Genomic DNA, 15976 nt, shown 5'->3' on the forward strand with positions numbered 1-15976 from the left:
ACCCTGAATGGAAGATGATTTCGAGGATATTCGAGATCGTTTGCTTTTTTGTTACATCTTTTTAACAGCCTTTTTACGCTGGCACTGTTGCCAGCCACTTGCGTACTCTATTGTAGTTGATCTGCCGCGCACTGTACAAGTTCTCTCTTATACTTTTGCTCTGGTTATCATTGTCCATAAGCCATCCCTTCGTTCGAAACCTGCCCAGGGCTGTCCGGACAAAAGTCTGCGGCCACCCCTAATTTTAGCATTTCTTAAAGGAGTTGCGCAAGGTTGGAACGTGAGAGTTGAACGACTGTGTCTGGACATCGTAGGCTGCCAACTACATGTAAATTGTGTCAGCCTCCACTGAGCAGGTTGCGCAGGGTGTGCTACCAAATGAAAACTTGAACACGTCTGTATAGCCAGAAGCTGACACTGATCCATTGACGTCTTTTCTTTTTAAACCGTCTTATGCCAGCGTGACTAGTCACATGGTTTTATCGGTAGATGTTCTCGAGGATAATCGAGGAGTTCATTCTCTTTAACGCTTGTTTTTAACCGCACTTCTTCACTCAGGCTGTTATCGACTACCAAAGTACATGTACTCACACTATTGTGGCCGGCCTGCAGCGTATTATGCTTGTGGTATCTTATTTTTTTTGCCTCGGGTTGCCAATCCTATCAGTCACGACCCCGTCAATTTCCCTTCCATTGTAGCACATTAAGAAACTGTCGTTCTGAAACACGGCCGCTCTGCCTCATCAAATCCACGCACGTATGCTATATAAATACACACAAGACGAGTTCGCCAGTTACGCCTTTTTCTTCCCTCTTCCTCTTGTAGTCTTCACGCTCTCAAAGTACGCATCCACAATATCCTTCGCCGTCTCTTCCACACCCTTTCGAGATACCCACGTAGCCTCAGAAGGCTCATACCCAACCCATTCAACCATGAGCTTGGTGCGATTGCCGTTGTGCTTGCGAATGGCAAAGACTTCATACATTTCTGGATCCACGGGGTTTGATGGCCGTCCTCCTTGTTCGCGCCAGTACTGAAAGAGGGTGTCGGGAACATCTTCGTGCAAGTTGATCTCTGGCTCCCAGGTTGTCTCACCTGTATCCCACTCGACTTGGATCTCAATGGAGTTACCGGCCCAGCGGTACCCAACGAAACGCTTGAAACCGTATTCCTCTCCGCCTGCGTCTTCTTCAGTGTCTGGCACTCCTATATCTTTGCGATTGAGAATTTCCGAGATCCTCCCAGCACGGACTGCATTGGCTGGAGTGCCAGATGGGCTTGCTGTGGCTTTGGCTGCCGACCTTTTGCTGCTGCGGGTGGCACTTCCTCGGGTGGCACTTCCTGGGCTAGGTCGCACGCGAGGGGTAGATGCTGATAGCGGCATCATGTCATCTTGTTCCAGCTGCAGCGATGCCCCTGTCTCTTCACTCACAGCGTGCAAACTGCTGTCATCCCTGCCCTGACTCTGCGGAGTCGTCCCTTGGTCGTCGGTGAGTTTCTTGGCGAACGACCTGCGCCTATTCGAACCTGGCGTATTCTTCTTGAGTCGCGGAGACTCTTGCGTTGCAACAGTGGAATTTGGGCCCAATGAATTCCGCGGTGAGCTTCTAGTTGCCCTGCCAGGGGTGAAAACAGCCGGGATGGCGGCCATGATAGACTGCATCGTGACCGCACCGCAGATTTATCGCGATAGATCTGCTGCAGAGAGAATTGAAAATGAAATGAGTGAAATGGACAAAGATAAGAGGAGAATCGTTTATTGAAGCTGACTGTGAAGATTTTTGAAGATACGCGTCTTTGGCTCAAGTGCTGTTTACATTATTTAGTCAGCTGTTTGGCTGCCTCGACTCTCGAAGTGACGACACCTGATAGAGGGAGAGGCATCACGTGACGCTCTTTGGAGCCTTCAGCGTCCAGTCCTTAATTCCATTCTTCGCATAACTCTGTCCCAATCTGGTTGACAGAATTCAAGATTCCATCACTGATGCCCATATTTGTAGTAAATCGCCTGATTCATGAGGGGTCGTGACGGCAAAAATGCAGGCATCCACAAATCGAGGTTGCATCCGAGGCTTGGATGGGAAGCCCAGCGACAGAAGAAGGATCAACACTCGCTGTTTAAGCTTGGGTGATGGAAGGATGATGTGCATGAAGTTTACCGAGTAATCAAGGTTAGTTGTGCTTTTTGTATTACGCAAAGAGTCGCTCGCGAAGAGACCCCGGTCCATATATGTATGCGCGATTCCCCTCGCTTGAACTGATCTTGGCTGCCATTTACAGACTTGTCTTCTCTTTCTCGCAGAACTTGGATCTTGTTTAAACGCCTTAGGTAATATACAGCTTTGTACCCTGATTACCTCCAAAATGGCTTCCAATAGTCCGAAATCATCTAGACCAGTTCGCATCGCCAACTGTTCTGGTGCCCTCAGTATGATGAACCCGATACATGTATCTACACATATCATGACATTATTTTGCCACTAACAATATCCAATCTATTGACAGCCGATCCGGGCATTTTGATGTACAATCAGGCCAAATGTGGCCCTGTTGATGTCATCACGGGCGATTACCTCGCAGGTAGGTTGGGTCAGAAGAACCATGAACAATACATGTACACACAAATGAAGTATGGCATAGTGTATGATGATGACTGACTTTGATAACATCTGTAATCTGGTATCACAGAAGCGACGATGGCAAGCAGTGCGATAGAGCGCACGCAATCAACTGGACCTGGCTGGATAAAGTCCGCCTTCGATGGAATCCAGATGTCCCTGGATCTGATAAACGAAAAACGAATTAAGATCGTTGTAAATGGCGGCGCAATGAACCCAAAGGGTCTTGCTGAAAAAGTTCACGATGCGGTAAAATTACTCCCCCCTGGCTCTCCAGTATCGCATCATATTGCTGACGTACCAAATAAGATCAAATTCAAAGGTCTGAAGCTTCGCGTGGGTTACATTGAGGGAGACAATTTGATACACAAAGTCCATCACCTGATTTCCAAATCTCTCGCGCATCTCGACGGAACGAACCTAGATGTCCAATACACCAAGGACACAACTTCTTTCTTAGAGTCACCAAGGGAGATGCCGATTGTCGCTGCCAATGCGTACCTCGGCTACCGCGCGATCAAGAAAGGTCTAGATGAAGGCGCCGATATTCTAATCTGTGGCCGAGTTTCCGATGCCTCAGCAGTGATCGGAGCAGCTGCCTGGTGGTATAACTGGTCTGAATCAGATTTTGATCAGCTTGCTGGATCACTAATCGCCGGTCATCTGATTGAATGCTCGACATATGTAACCGGCGGCAACTTTGCTGGTGCTTATAAATACCCACCGAGCGATTTCTTGCGACTTGGCTCTGGCATTGCGGAAGTTCTGCCAAATGGAGATTGCGTGGTTACTAAACATGACGCTCTAAACGGCTTTGTCACGCCCGCTACGGTGAAGTGTCAATTTTTATATGAGTTGCAAGGAAACGTCTATCTCAACAGTGACGTAAAAGCGGACATTTCGAAAATAACCGTCACCGAGGAATCGAAGAATCGTGTCCTTGTATCTGGCGTCAAAGGCTACCCGCCTCCACCGACTACAAAGCTCGCCGTTTTCTACAAGGGAGGCTATCAGTGTGAGCATCTGATCAATGCCAGCGGATATGCCACAGATCACAAATGGGATGTCCAAGAGCTACAGATAAAGGATACCCTCGAACAATGGGGAATACTCGATAAATTTGACGTGCTGGAATTCCAGCGGATCGGAACTCCGATGAAGGATCCCGATTCACAGTTTGCTTCTACCACCTATATGCGCGTGTTTGCGCAATCGAAGGATGTACACGTGTTGAGTAGATTGCATTTGGCGTGGTTTCACCAGTTCATGTCTCATTTTCCAGGTATTCATGCTTCAAGGCTTATATGATGTCTGGGAACTAACTATAAACTTTGCCAGGCATGCATTTTTCGATGGACTTTCGCCCACTAGCACCAAAGCCGTTCTTTGCGTACTACCCAGCCGTTGTATCTCAAAATGAGATCAAAGAAACTGTTACGGTACTGGGTGAAACCTCAACTGAAGAGGCGCTTTACTTTTCTATCCTCCCACCGACTAGGACAGAGCCGTTGGCACCGCGAGAAAATTACGAAACGGCAGATCCCATATCCCTAGAGAGCTTTGGAGCAACCGTCAATCGCCCTCTAGGTGATCTCGTCCTTGCTCGTTCGGGCGATAAAGGCGGCAACGTAAACATCGGCCTGTTCGTGGAATCCCCAGAGCAATGGGAATGGTTCCGCTCTTTCATGACCAAAGGCAGGCTTCGTTCCTTGATGAGGAAGGATTGGAAGGATTGGTACTTCCTTGAGAGAGTCGAATTTCCTAACATCTATGCCGTCCATTTTGTAGTTTATGGGTCTTTGGGTAGGGGCGTTACAAGCACCAGCTTGTTGGACAACTTGGGTAAGGGATTTGCAGAGTTCATCCGGGCAATTCATGTTGAGATTCCGCAAAAGTTTTTCGGATGAGAGTATTTGACGGTCAAAGTCGATAACCTGTAAATATGCCCACCAAAAGCCAAAGCGCTTTGTTACTTTTCTTGGTAGCAATTTTACAGCGCCGCAAAACGATCGCGTCTATACATGCATCTCGGTTTTTGTGAACCATAAACCACCTCTATACCATAGTGACTATTCAAACAAAAGCAATATTACAGTCAATGGGTCAAATCGGCAACATCATAGAGCAGGGCGTGGAGCATAGGTGAGAGGTACAAGTGCACATAAGTCAATTTTGCCATATCCATGAACATGCGGTATGATCTAAAAATAAAACCTGGCGAAAAATTGAATAGTTTTGTAACTCACCAGGCTGTCCCTGTTGGCGAAATCGACGGATATAGTAAAACAAATGCAACGCCCGGGTTATCTATCCCCTTCACAGCATTTTTAACACTCCCAAAGGCCTTGACAGGATCAGGATTGTGATTTGCTGGGCTTACAGCTGCCTATACTGAAGATGTCTAACAAACATGTATCTTCTATTCTCCACTGGCTCCATGGCATGCGGCGCAGGGCCTTTTCACAGCATTTTTAACCCTCCCCAAAGCCTTGAATAGTCATAAGTGCAAGTCGATCTCAACTTTCCCTTTAAAACAGAAGGGTTGTTGGTTTTCAATATTAGACATGAATATTAGCCATGTACGCCAAATGACAGGTTCGAAGCCAAAGACAAGGGTATAATTACAAGTACGCAATCTAGCTTCGAGTATCCAGATTTCCTTCTTCTAAAGATAGATTGACTCCTCCCTGTTAATCTTATCTCGCAACGATACACTGAAGAATCCCTTCCGTCCCACCCAAAACAAGCAAGATAACCTAGCCAGGGCAGTGGACCCGTAAGCCCCCCAAACCCCGGCACACACGTGGCTGCAAATAACCATCTCATTGATCGCCCAGCAGCCATGATCGGATCGCCGTCATTTGTCCATCCCGTAAAGGTAAAATTACAGCTCACAACCTACTAGACTTTTTCTAGGCGCTTTCTATTAGTGTTATCAAGATCGCCTCCAGAAATCGTGGGGTGAATCACGATGGGGCATTGGAAAAAATGTCTGGAGTTTGGGTGGGGCCTCATTTCTACAAACTGCAAGAGGATAGAAAGTGCTAAAAGCCGATGGCACGCAAAATGTTCTTCGCCATATTTGTAGAGCGCCGAGAAAAAGAAAAGAAAAGAAAAACAAAAAGAAACAAAATTGTTGCTATGCTCAAAGCTAGATAAACGAAGCCTTCAACTACTGAAAATACTGTTTCATCCGAAATGTTCACGTTTCATGAAATGAAGCTACATCTACATAAATCACGCAAAAAAAGGCAAGATATATCGTCAGAGATTATTAAATTGTAATAGTAGCCAATTTGAACCCGTGGTATCTGATATTATTGTTACAGCTTATACCCTCCCTCTCCGGTCGTCCAAGTATAGAAACATAGTAAAAGTTCATTGCGACCAAGCATAGCTTCATAAAAAAAATATTTCCCAAGTCCCATATCGTAAAAAAGTAGTTTCATAATTTTTTTTCCCTTCTTCTTTCGTGCTTCCACTAGATCATATGCAGCTGCATCCTGTCTCCACTGGACTCACGCAACTCATACATGCCGACGTGGCCCTCCATATCACCGACGTTCAAGAACTTTCCATCTGCGGAGAAGCAGAGCTCTGAAACTCGCGAAAGGTCATCAAATTGTTCGAATCCAGGGCGGGGAGTGTAGTCAATGGCCAAAGCTTCTGGGTCTGGCCAGCTCCAAACCTCCTTGCCAGTCATGACATCCAGGATGACAATGCTGCCTCGAGCACCAATGTCGGTTCCAGTGGCGGAGACATAGGCTACAAAGCGGCAATCCGGCGACACGCACGAAATTGTGTTGGGAATGCCAAAAGTTCGCGTAGAGTTGGCTGCAAGATCCCAGACGAGGACATATCGGTACGGAACAGCAACAGGACTGAGATTGAAGCCAGAGCCACCATTTGTGGCGGGCACAGCGCGGAAAGACGCGGGAATCCAAATGGACACAACGGCGCTTCCGTAAGTGACCAAGTCACTCGGAATGGCCGTGTCCAGTTCCTTGTGTTGCCATGGCCTCGCGATTCGGTATGGCTTGTTTGCGCCCTCGGTAGTGTCCCATGCAACTAGGAGCGTCTCTTTCTCAGGGGGAGGATGGCCCTGACGTGGAGGACGTGGTCCAGCAGCAATGACAAGCAGAGGGCTCGTCGTTGATAACGCAAGTTCTGGGTATTGGGGCATAAAGGGGAGTTCAACGTGATTTAGGTTGATGGTTCGCGACTTGACAAAGGGCTTCTTCTCCGGCGTCGCCTTGTAGAGATCAATGACGTTCTTTTCGCCGCCATAGATGGCCAAAGAGCACAAGGCTCCATCATATGACTCGATTTGGGCAGATGTCCAGCGATCAGCATCGTCAATTGATTGCAGGCACTTCTTCTTGGCCCAGTTCCAGATCTCAATGTATCTGCCAAAGCGGGTGGCAATAGCAATGAGATTGGTGGGCTCTGCAAGAATGGCGTGGCTGCGAATGAGATACTCGCGAGAGCGGGACTGCGCTGCCGTGTAAGAGGTAAACTTGATGACTTGCTGAACAGTTCCTCCAGCCGTCGACCAGACCTTGATGATGTTGTTTCCGTGCTTCGTCGCTATGGTGGAGAGAGTGGAAGACATGTCTAGGTAGTGAATAGGGCCATTCTTCTTGTCGTCTGACTGGAGAAGTTTCCAGAAGACAACTTCAGCGGGACGAGACGACCTCCGAGGTGGAGGGAGGGCTTCTGCGGGATCCGGGGGTTTGTAGAAACTAGTAGGGAATCTGTTGTTGCGGCGAGGTGGCGGCGAGAAGCTTACGGTGGTGGCATCTGGGGTTGAGGCGGTTTGCGAGACTTGAGAAGAGCGATGAGTGCTGATAGACGACCTATCTGAGGAATCTCGAGAGGGCACCCGGTGAGTGGCGGTTTTAGGGGGAGGAATTGCTGGCAATGGCTTTGAAGGAGCAGGATACAGGCTGTATCCCTGTGTGGCGTAGTAGCTGGATGATGCGTTGGACAACTTGCGTTGTGAGAGTTGCGAGTTGAGCGATTCTCGTCGACCAGTCAAGGGCCGATCCCTGGACGGCGGGCGACGGGGCAGAGAGCCTCTTGAATCTCTCTGCAGGGGCATGTGGTACTGCTCGACGATGTCGTCGCTCTCCTCAAGCCATTGCGCGACGGCCTCGCCCTTGGACGGGGGAGGCACGGGGAAGTCGCGAGTAGCGGCGTGATAGCGAGGTTCATTCATGATGTCTGGGTGTCTTTGAGTATCTCTGCTGGGGTCAAATGATGTGGCATTATGCCGAGACGATGTGGTTGAACCACCAGTGTCAATACGACGCAGGGTCTCACTGGATTATAAACAAAAAAGCACTGCATTAGCCTCATGGATCCCTGCGGTTCGAAGAGGTAGCGTAGGCTACCGGCGTGGTTTGACCAGACCGGTCGAGCCCCAGATCAAGTCTCGAGGCTAAACAGTAAAGGGGGTTGAGGCAGACTCACGCTATCCGATCCAGATCTGTAGCAAATGGAGGTGGCTCCATGTTTGTTGGCTGGGCTGGGGGTGAATTCGGCTGTGGGACCTTGATAGCGGATAAACAGACCGAAGGTGGTGTAGCAAAAAGAAAAAGAGAGTTGTCTTGTGTTCCCCGCGGGGTCGAACAAACGGCTGATGGCGAAAGATGAAGGTTTCGAAAAGTGGCTGGACTATTTCACGGGGAGGAAATGACAAGTAATAGTCTCTCGCTTGACGACTCAGGTTCCAGTAGGAGCTGAAGAAAGAGGGGAGTGTATTTCTCGGCTGGAAAAGCGACGGTGTTGGCAGCTCGACCAGGGTGGCTTCCAAGAGGGTGGCTCCTAAAGAACGAGTGGCAGCAGGGACAGGCTCCTGAGGCAAAAAGGCGTCTTTACTGGTTGTGAAGGGTAAAGTGGCAGCAATAGCTGCTGTCGAAAGAGATTGTCAAATGAAAATAAATGAGAAAAATAGAAAAGCTTCAACGGATGGTGTCTAAGCCAGCCGTGGACTGGAACAGCCGATAGCTTGGGGAAAAAAACCGGACCGAGAGCGCATCCTCCGCTAAGAAAGAGTCGGTAGCAGACTATAGCACACGAGAGCTGGTGGTGCTTGGATGGAAATGGAGAGGCCTGATGGGGACGCTACGGGGCCCCATGTCCAATATGTATGAAGATTGGTGGTGAGCTCCGTATGGGGAAGTGATTTTGGCGATGGCTGCTCTCCAGACCCTCCAGACCCTCCAGTCGGGGCCCCAATTTCGCTGGGCCAGACGCCACAACGCCACTAGGCCAGACCAAAACCCAATTGGCCGGAGACAAGGGCTGCGTAAGTTTTTGATAGGTGCAGGCAGGCTCTTTGGCGGGACCCCTGGCGCCAGTTCACAGTTCACCCGGGGCTCGCTCTTTGGGCATGTTCCTCTTTACCCGATGAGGGAACCAAGTCCAGCCAGTGCCTATTTGCGAGGGCCCTGCAGTGACCAAGTAAACGTGTGTGTGCGAGTGAGACATGCAGAGCTCAGCGTGTAGTTCATGCGTGTGCTGTAGGTCGCTTTCCTGTTGCAAACTCTCGGCTACGCGTCCATCACGAACTGCTGTCGTTTCAGGAACTGGACTAGCAGTATTCTCAGGCCATTCCGGCACCACGGAAGCCTGCCGCGGACAGCAGTCGTGCATTGACGGCGGCGTTCTATCGAGTATGGGACGAAATATCAAACACATGTCTTCCAAATAATCAGCCAGGCCGAGCAGCAACTTCCAAGTTCTCTCCGCACCAGCGAGCCCAGCAGGCGGCTTGTGGGGTGGCCTCTCTTCCGTGGAGGGACCGGTCCAGCGTTGACGATTCAGCCGGCCAACCAGGATGGGCCATCAGCTGCTTTCCGGGGTCTCGCTCTCCAGCCGCCCTGCCCTAGCTTACTTGTTGCCTGGGCCATGGAAGAGGATGAAATCACGCTCGTACAAAGAGTGGCGATGCAAGGCTGTAGAACAGCCAGTGGTAGCGGCTCATCTTCTTGTCTGACAGCTATTCAGAGACCGGCCCCTGGTGGGTGAAAAGGCCTAGGAGCGAGAAGCGCTGCTACTGGCGCATCGCGGATGTGACGACCGCGGATCTGCCCTCCTTGGTGCCGGCCTTGTCCTCCACACAGCCGTTGTGTTTGCAGCCATCCTGTCACAGAAGGCTGGTGAAACGATAGCTCACTGGTGCCTTACATGTACAGTATGTGTGATTTCCAGACAGAAGCGGAGAGACAGAAAGGACGACAGCCGAGGACAGCCATGGGTCAAGGGAATCCATGCTCTTCTCGCTGTCGCCCGCGCGTAACCGGTTGTCAGCCCTGTATTGAGGAATCGCAGAATTTGATAACGTGACGCCAATGATCGCTAGCAAAGCATCTCGAGTCAGGCCACCCAGCAAAGTACCTGCTCTAAACAGTCCGGGCGCGCAGACTATTAAGAGCCCAGGTACGGATACTCGTATACAGCATTACTTCTATATGCACTGTACTGGATTGCAAGGATTCTATGGGCTGCTTCGACTTTACTCATCACTAGAGACATGGCACCGGGGTAGTATTCACATGTGCCCGGTCAATTGGATCTTCAGCCGGCTGTCTTAGATGCACGTTCTACCTGGACTGGTATAATGACTTGGCCCAGACTCCTGCCCGGCTACATCCGCAGACCACCGCGCCTCGGATTCCCAAATGCAAGGCAAGAGAAAAATTTTCTTTAATCTCAGCATCCCCTTCATTTCACACCGGGCCGCACTATTACGTATCTACCGTGCTGTGGCTGTCGGGAGCAGAACGTGGCGTTTTGCGTATTAGCGGCAGCTTCACATGCAGGTGGGTATCACGGCCTGCGTGGGAGCCAGGACTAACAACACACTAGAAGAAGCACTATGTCCTCTGTCCTCGGCCTACTGCTAGTAGCGGAATTGGCCTCTAGTGCTCGTATGTGTTCCATTGCATTTTGCAGAGGCCGGGGCGCATCCCCAAAGCTCAGGTTGTCTCCATCAAACTCCATCCAAAGGGGACTTCCCCGCCAGCCCGCCCCTTTAGCTGCTCCGATATAAGAGAGCCAATAGTGCTCTGTGCTGGTGGTGTAAGTGTGAATGCAGAACTGGATTCGTAGAGCTGCGCGAGTAGTGATTACGGATCAAGGATTACTGGTATTGTACTGGTATGGCACAGAGCAAGTTTGCTAGGCCACAGTGAGGCTAGTTCAGCGGTTGAAGATTATCCCATGGTGATGGATCGGTCAAAAGCTGACTGTCAGATGCAGCAGATAGAGAGGCCCTGCCATGCAAGCTCCCCTGCCCGTTACGCCGTGCATCAGAGCATCGCCACCATCACCATCGTGGTCTATATCTGGGGGTATCCTCCCACTATCATACAAGTACTCGTACTACTGCTCTTGTATATTAAAGCTACCTTCATGGACTATTTCTGCTCTAAATTAGTAGCTCATGGCGTCTGTGCACAGCATCTCGTACACATGGCAAGGAAATTGGACAATATATCGTGGGTGACAGGGCTCCGCAGCCACCGCCAACAGCATCGTGCCAAGGTGCCAGAGACGCCTGCGTAAGATTGTCTCGAAATTCGTTTCTCATCGAACTCGCCAATGACAGCCTTGTGCCCTCCCGTTGGCCGAGCCCGAGTTCCTCTTCATCAAACGGCTACTCAACACCTAATAAAGGTGTGCCCACCTCGGAATCCTACAGCAGCTTGGCCCCTTGGGATTCGGCTCAAAGAAAAAAACGGAAGAGGTGTGTATCCGCCCCAGTATGCGGGCCACTTCTGGTTCTGGCTGCATCCCGCTTCATCAACTCCAGGGCCGCTACTCGGCGGTCCACTCACACGACCTGCAGATGACATGAACTGCGGAGAAACAGCAGCACATACGCCGGTGTATTGCTTGTTTGCATCTCCTTTCTGGATCTCCCTCCTCTTGATACGCAGTATGACGGTATCATTGGAAGCCTCGACAAATACGACGTAAACATTTGGAGTCAATTTGCACCAATAGCACCATGCCGAGGACATTGAAATGACAACACCACAATTCACGTCGCTGTCTGCGAGCATCTGAATCCAACGCGGAGGGCTCCGTATAAATTATATTAACCCCACTCACTCTTTTTTCTTCTCCAACCCGTCCCCCAAGCCATCGTCCATAGGCTGAGTCTTCGACACTCCTCTAGGACAAAGACCTTCGATATAAACGCATAGTTGGCACTAAGACGCTTGAGGCTACTATGAGGTGAGGCGACCATCTCGAAAGCGAAACACTCACAGCAAAACTTGTCCAACCTTGTTGCCATGGCCAGTTTCAAACATTCATTTCCATTCTGTGGTGTGGCGTCGCATGTCACCCCAGAGTAGGAGTAGCAGGCTTGCTTAATGCGCGCATTCTTTTGCGTCTTCTTGCTCGGCCAACAACACCGAAACTCCCCTGCCTGAGTAGCATTATTCAGCAGGGTTCAAATGTCTTGAGCAGAGGCAAATCGACGAGGGATCCCACGTTTCATTGTTCCATTCCGCCCTTCTAGATTGCCGTAGGATGGCACTACCAACCCGCAGAGGCGGAATACCAGTACGACTACGGCGTAGCAGCAGCAGGAAAGCTGCATTGGGCACTAAGAGGCCTGTATCGTCAGCACCATCAGGCGCGGCGCCGCCACGGGCTCTCGACTCGGCCCGCGCTACGAAGCACTAGATTGAGCAGAGGCTGGATTCTGGGATGGAGAAGAGTCTAATGTTATAGGGGTATAAGCTCTGTAAGAAAGACTTAATCTGTCAGCTTATGGCTCGGGACATCGGTCACTTCATGTGATGTGAGCGCTTGAAGCCAGTCGAATTCTTGTAGTGGTTGCTGACGGGACGGACCGACCGGGAATTTTGACGCTGAGTGAGAATCATCACCATTGACTGGCCGTAGAGATTCTGTCAACAAAAGGTCTCGAAAGTTAATGAATTCTTTGGTTTAAAGTGACAAAATTAGTCGCTAGATCAAATTCAATCAAGGCTACCAAATGAGTCAGTAGTATCAACTTCGAGTTTCAGACCATAGCCGCTATCTGGCAAAGTAGAGCCTATCTGCATGCATGTATGTGGAGAGCCATCGAAGGATACCGGTATATGCCACCACAGTTGTTATCATCGCCGACTTCTTTTATCAGTCTATTGTATCAAGGCCTGAGATTCGAGAGCGATTGAGTTGCAGATCACTTACTAATAGCGCTGTTATCAAGCAGATAGTAGATGCATCTCGCACTGCATCACGTGCGGTCCAAACGCCTCAAGCGCTTCCCCTCACTCTATCAATTGGGGTAGCATTCACTATCCGACCCGATGCACAGTCAAGATGTCTTATCATGACGAAACGGAATGCACAGCGCCTTTAATCGGCATTCATCGGCCGCTATTCGAACTAATAAAGCTGCATCTGCTCGCAGCTCCATCGTGATGTTCTCTACCAATACCTGAGATTTGTCAATATCAGACTCAGCTAGAAGTAACAACCATGGGTAGCGAACTAGACTACAAGACCTTTCAGCTGGGCGATTTCAAGCTCGTCTCAGGCGAGACCATTTCAAATGCCTTCATCGCCTACAAGACCTATGGCCATTCGTCATCCCCTGCCATCATTTACCCCTCTTGGTTCAGCGGCCTAATCTCTGACAACGAATGGCTTATTGGCGAAGACAAAGCACTCGATCCCCGTCGATACTTCATCGTCGTCCCAGCCATTTTTGGGAATGGACAGTCCAGTAGTCCATCCAATATTCCTCGAGCGTCCCCACTCAAGCCGTTTCCCAATATCACTGTGAAGGATAATGTCACAGCTCAATACCGACTTGTAACCGAGGGCCTAGGCATCCAGCACGCACGGATGGTCTTGGGCTGGAGCATGGGTGCTGGACAGACCTACCAGTGGCTGACCCAATATCCCGACTTTATGGATCTAGGCGTTCCCTTCTGCGGAAGCGCTCGCACTTCGCTGCACAACCAAGTCTTTCTCGAAGGCGTCAAGAGCGCACTACTTGCTGCTAAGGGGACTTCATCGGCTGGTAGCGCAGCTGGTGAGTTGGCTAAGACGTACCGGGTGTGGACTGAAGAAGAGAAAGTTTCCGGGCTGAAGGCGTTTGGTCGAGTATATGCAGGGTGGGGATTTAGTCAAGCCTTTTATCGTTCTGCCTTGTATGAGACGGAATTGGGGTACAAGAACCTTGAGGATTTTATGGTCAATTTCTGGGAGTCATGGGCTCTTTCCAAAAGTTTGTCTGATGGCTGTGCTAGAAATGCTGTACTTACTAACTTCTATGTAGACCCTGAGAACTTGCTTACTATGCTTCATTCGTGGCAAGCTGCAGATTGCTCAGATCAAGAACCGTATAATAAGGACTTTGAGCTGGCCATGAGAAGTATCAAGGCCAAAACGTTAGTCCTACCTGGCAAGACTGACCTATACTTTCCTCCCGAGGATTCGGAATATGAGGTACAAAACATGACTAAAGGTATTGGGGCGTGTATTCCATTCCCATCCATTTGGGGTCACTGGTACGTTTTTGAGAACCGAATAGCTCGGAATGAAATTCACAAGAGAAACTAATTGAGAGTCGTTTTAGGGCGGGCGGTCCAGGCGTGAGCAAACAGGACTTGAAGTGGCTAGATGACCGTCTGAAGGCTTTCCTAGAAGATGAAAAGTGGCAACTGGACGCCAGTAATTTATCGTAGTAAAGCACTATGACACGTATAGCGAGCGAAAATATCTCTGTTGCACCCCTGAAGAGGAGTACAACACATCTGTTACCTTGTACATGCTTCCAAGCAGCAATTTTGATCTATTGATCTACTGATTTGCCATTAAAGGCAACAGCTAATCTAAAATGTTCCGTCAATTTGGAACAGCTCTCTTTAGTCGGACTAGATTTGCACTACTTTTGCACTACTTCCCACCTCTTCTCAGCGACAGCCATTAACCTATGAAGGCTGACGAGGGTGCGGATCACTGAAATTTCGTCTGATGCTTCGACTCTTCCAATACAAAAAAAGCCTGATTCCATCAAACAAACTAGCCAACCAAGCTTCTTAGATCAGCCACATCCCCATTCCCCGGAATAGCATTACCCGCAGCCCCCGTACGCTCAACAGGCAGCAGTATAAAATTCTGATCTTACACTGGGTCGCTCGCACTTAACAAGCGGCGGTCCTCGGCATACTAGGACACAGTTCCGGCAGACCGGTCACTCTCCATCCGACCAAAAACTAGGTAAAGCTTGCTAATTTAGCTATTCTCCAAGCTCTCCACAAGTTGACTAGAGAACTTCCGGGAGCGTTCCCGTTGGATCACCGTTTGGGACAGCCACGTTTTCTCCATGGAGATCACCCCTGACTCTTCGGGTTGAATAGGGATGGAGAGCGAATTTAGCCTCGTGAAAAAACACTAGAATAAACATCGTAGCCAAAAAAAGACGGGTTTGTTTTGAGTGGTAGCCGACAGACGCTTAACTAGTATAAGCTGCAGACTGATTCGTACACGCGAGTCAGATCCTTAGCCATGCCGTACGATTAGTCTTTGTGAGTAAGATTGTGGGCCTTGAGAAAGACTGCCTTGAGTAGTAGTAGCTGATCCAATCTCAGCTTTGTATCTCAGCTGTTGCCACGCGTCGACCAACGGAGGCAATGGAGAGAAGAGTAAGGCTGCCTACTGTGCATGGAAATATGGGGTGTAGGCTTTGTGGATGTAGGCTTTAAGATTCTCAAGAGCTGAGATGACTGGTAGCCGGGTGAAGTATAGAGAAACACACTTCAACTTTTTGTGCTTTGATGATTACCGAGGGAAAGAGTCATGACAATTCATAGAGCTGATGAAGATAGGGGTATGAGTGATATCGGTAGGCTGGGAGGTTCAGCTCATATTTGAAGTGTCCCATAATATTACGTTACCGTTGATATTATACGAGCCTAAATATGGTACGCAATTCGCGATGGTAGCCGAGCACTCGTCTGTATGATCACTTTTCTTTTCTGGTTTTTAGAATGGTTGTGATCCCTTCTGCATTAGGTGATCTCGATCCGACATTTCCGAGGCTCGCAAAATTCTCCGACACCTACCATGTTCTGTCAGCATGGTATTTCGGCTTCTTTCTCCACTAGTGTTTAATGAACTTGAAGCGGTTGATCGGCAAAACGCTGACAGTAATTACAGGGTACCTCTTGAAATTTTCCGTTTGTAAAGGGAGAAACGAGATCGATCGACAGATCTTCGTCTCCTTCTGAAGCTTGAAAGCGAATATAGATGGCTTATTAGTAAACAACCATGGACTAACTCTATACCATTGCCGCTGAGATCTGAGATGTAGTACATT

At 49.4% G+C, this 15976-nt stretch overlaps 4 protein-coding genes across 4 annotated transcripts; 2 read left to right on the forward strand and 2 right to left on the reverse strand.

Annotated features, from left to right (window-relative positions):
• Positions 1-794: 794 nt before the first annotated feature.
• On the reverse strand, positions 795-1664 carry TGAM01_v208049 (hypothetical protein; the record flags this gene model as incomplete). The annotated part of the gene is made up of 1 exon (XM_018809222.1): positions 795-1664. The coding sequence occupies one exon, from the start codon at positions 1662-1664 to the stop codon at positions 795-797; it is 870 nt and encodes a 289-aa protein (XP_018657596.1).
• A 701-nt stretch (positions 1665-2365) lies between these two features.
• TGAM01_v208050 (hypothetical protein) lies at positions 2366-4526 on the forward strand (the record flags this gene model as incomplete). Its single annotated transcript, XM_018809223.1, has 4 exons — positions 2366-2429; positions 2507-2581; positions 2690-3901; positions 3958-4526. 4 exons carry the CDS (start codon positions 2366-2368, stop codon positions 4524-4526), a joined length of 1920 nt encoding a protein of 639 aa, XP_018657597.1.
• A 1574-nt stretch (positions 4527-6100) lies between these two features.
• On the reverse strand, positions 6101-8132 carry TGAM01_v208051 (hypothetical protein; the record flags this gene model as incomplete). The annotated part of the gene is made up of 2 exons (XM_024550237.1): positions 6101-7940; positions 8092-8132. 2 exons carry the CDS (start codon positions 8130-8132, stop codon positions 6101-6103), a joined length of 1881 nt encoding a protein of 626 aa, XP_024405007.1.
• A 4996-nt stretch (positions 8133-13128) lies between these two features.
• Positions 13129-14342, forward strand: TGAM01_v208052 (homoserine acetyltransferase family protein; the record flags this gene model as incomplete). Its single annotated transcript, XM_018809225.1, has 3 exons — positions 13129-13882; positions 13934-14165; positions 14234-14342. The coding sequence occupies 3 exons, from the start codon at positions 13129-13131 to the stop codon at positions 14340-14342; spliced, it is 1095 nt and encodes a 364-aa protein (XP_018657599.1).
• Positions 14343-15976: the final 1634 nt, after the last annotated feature.

Source organism: Trichoderma gamsii (genome assembly GCF_001481775.2).
Source record: "Trichoderma gamsii strain T6085 chromosome Unknown Scaffold_32.2, whole genome shotgun sequence".
NCBI lineage: Eukaryota > Fungi > Ascomycota > Sordariomycetes > Hypocreales > Hypocreaceae > Trichoderma > Trichoderma gamsii.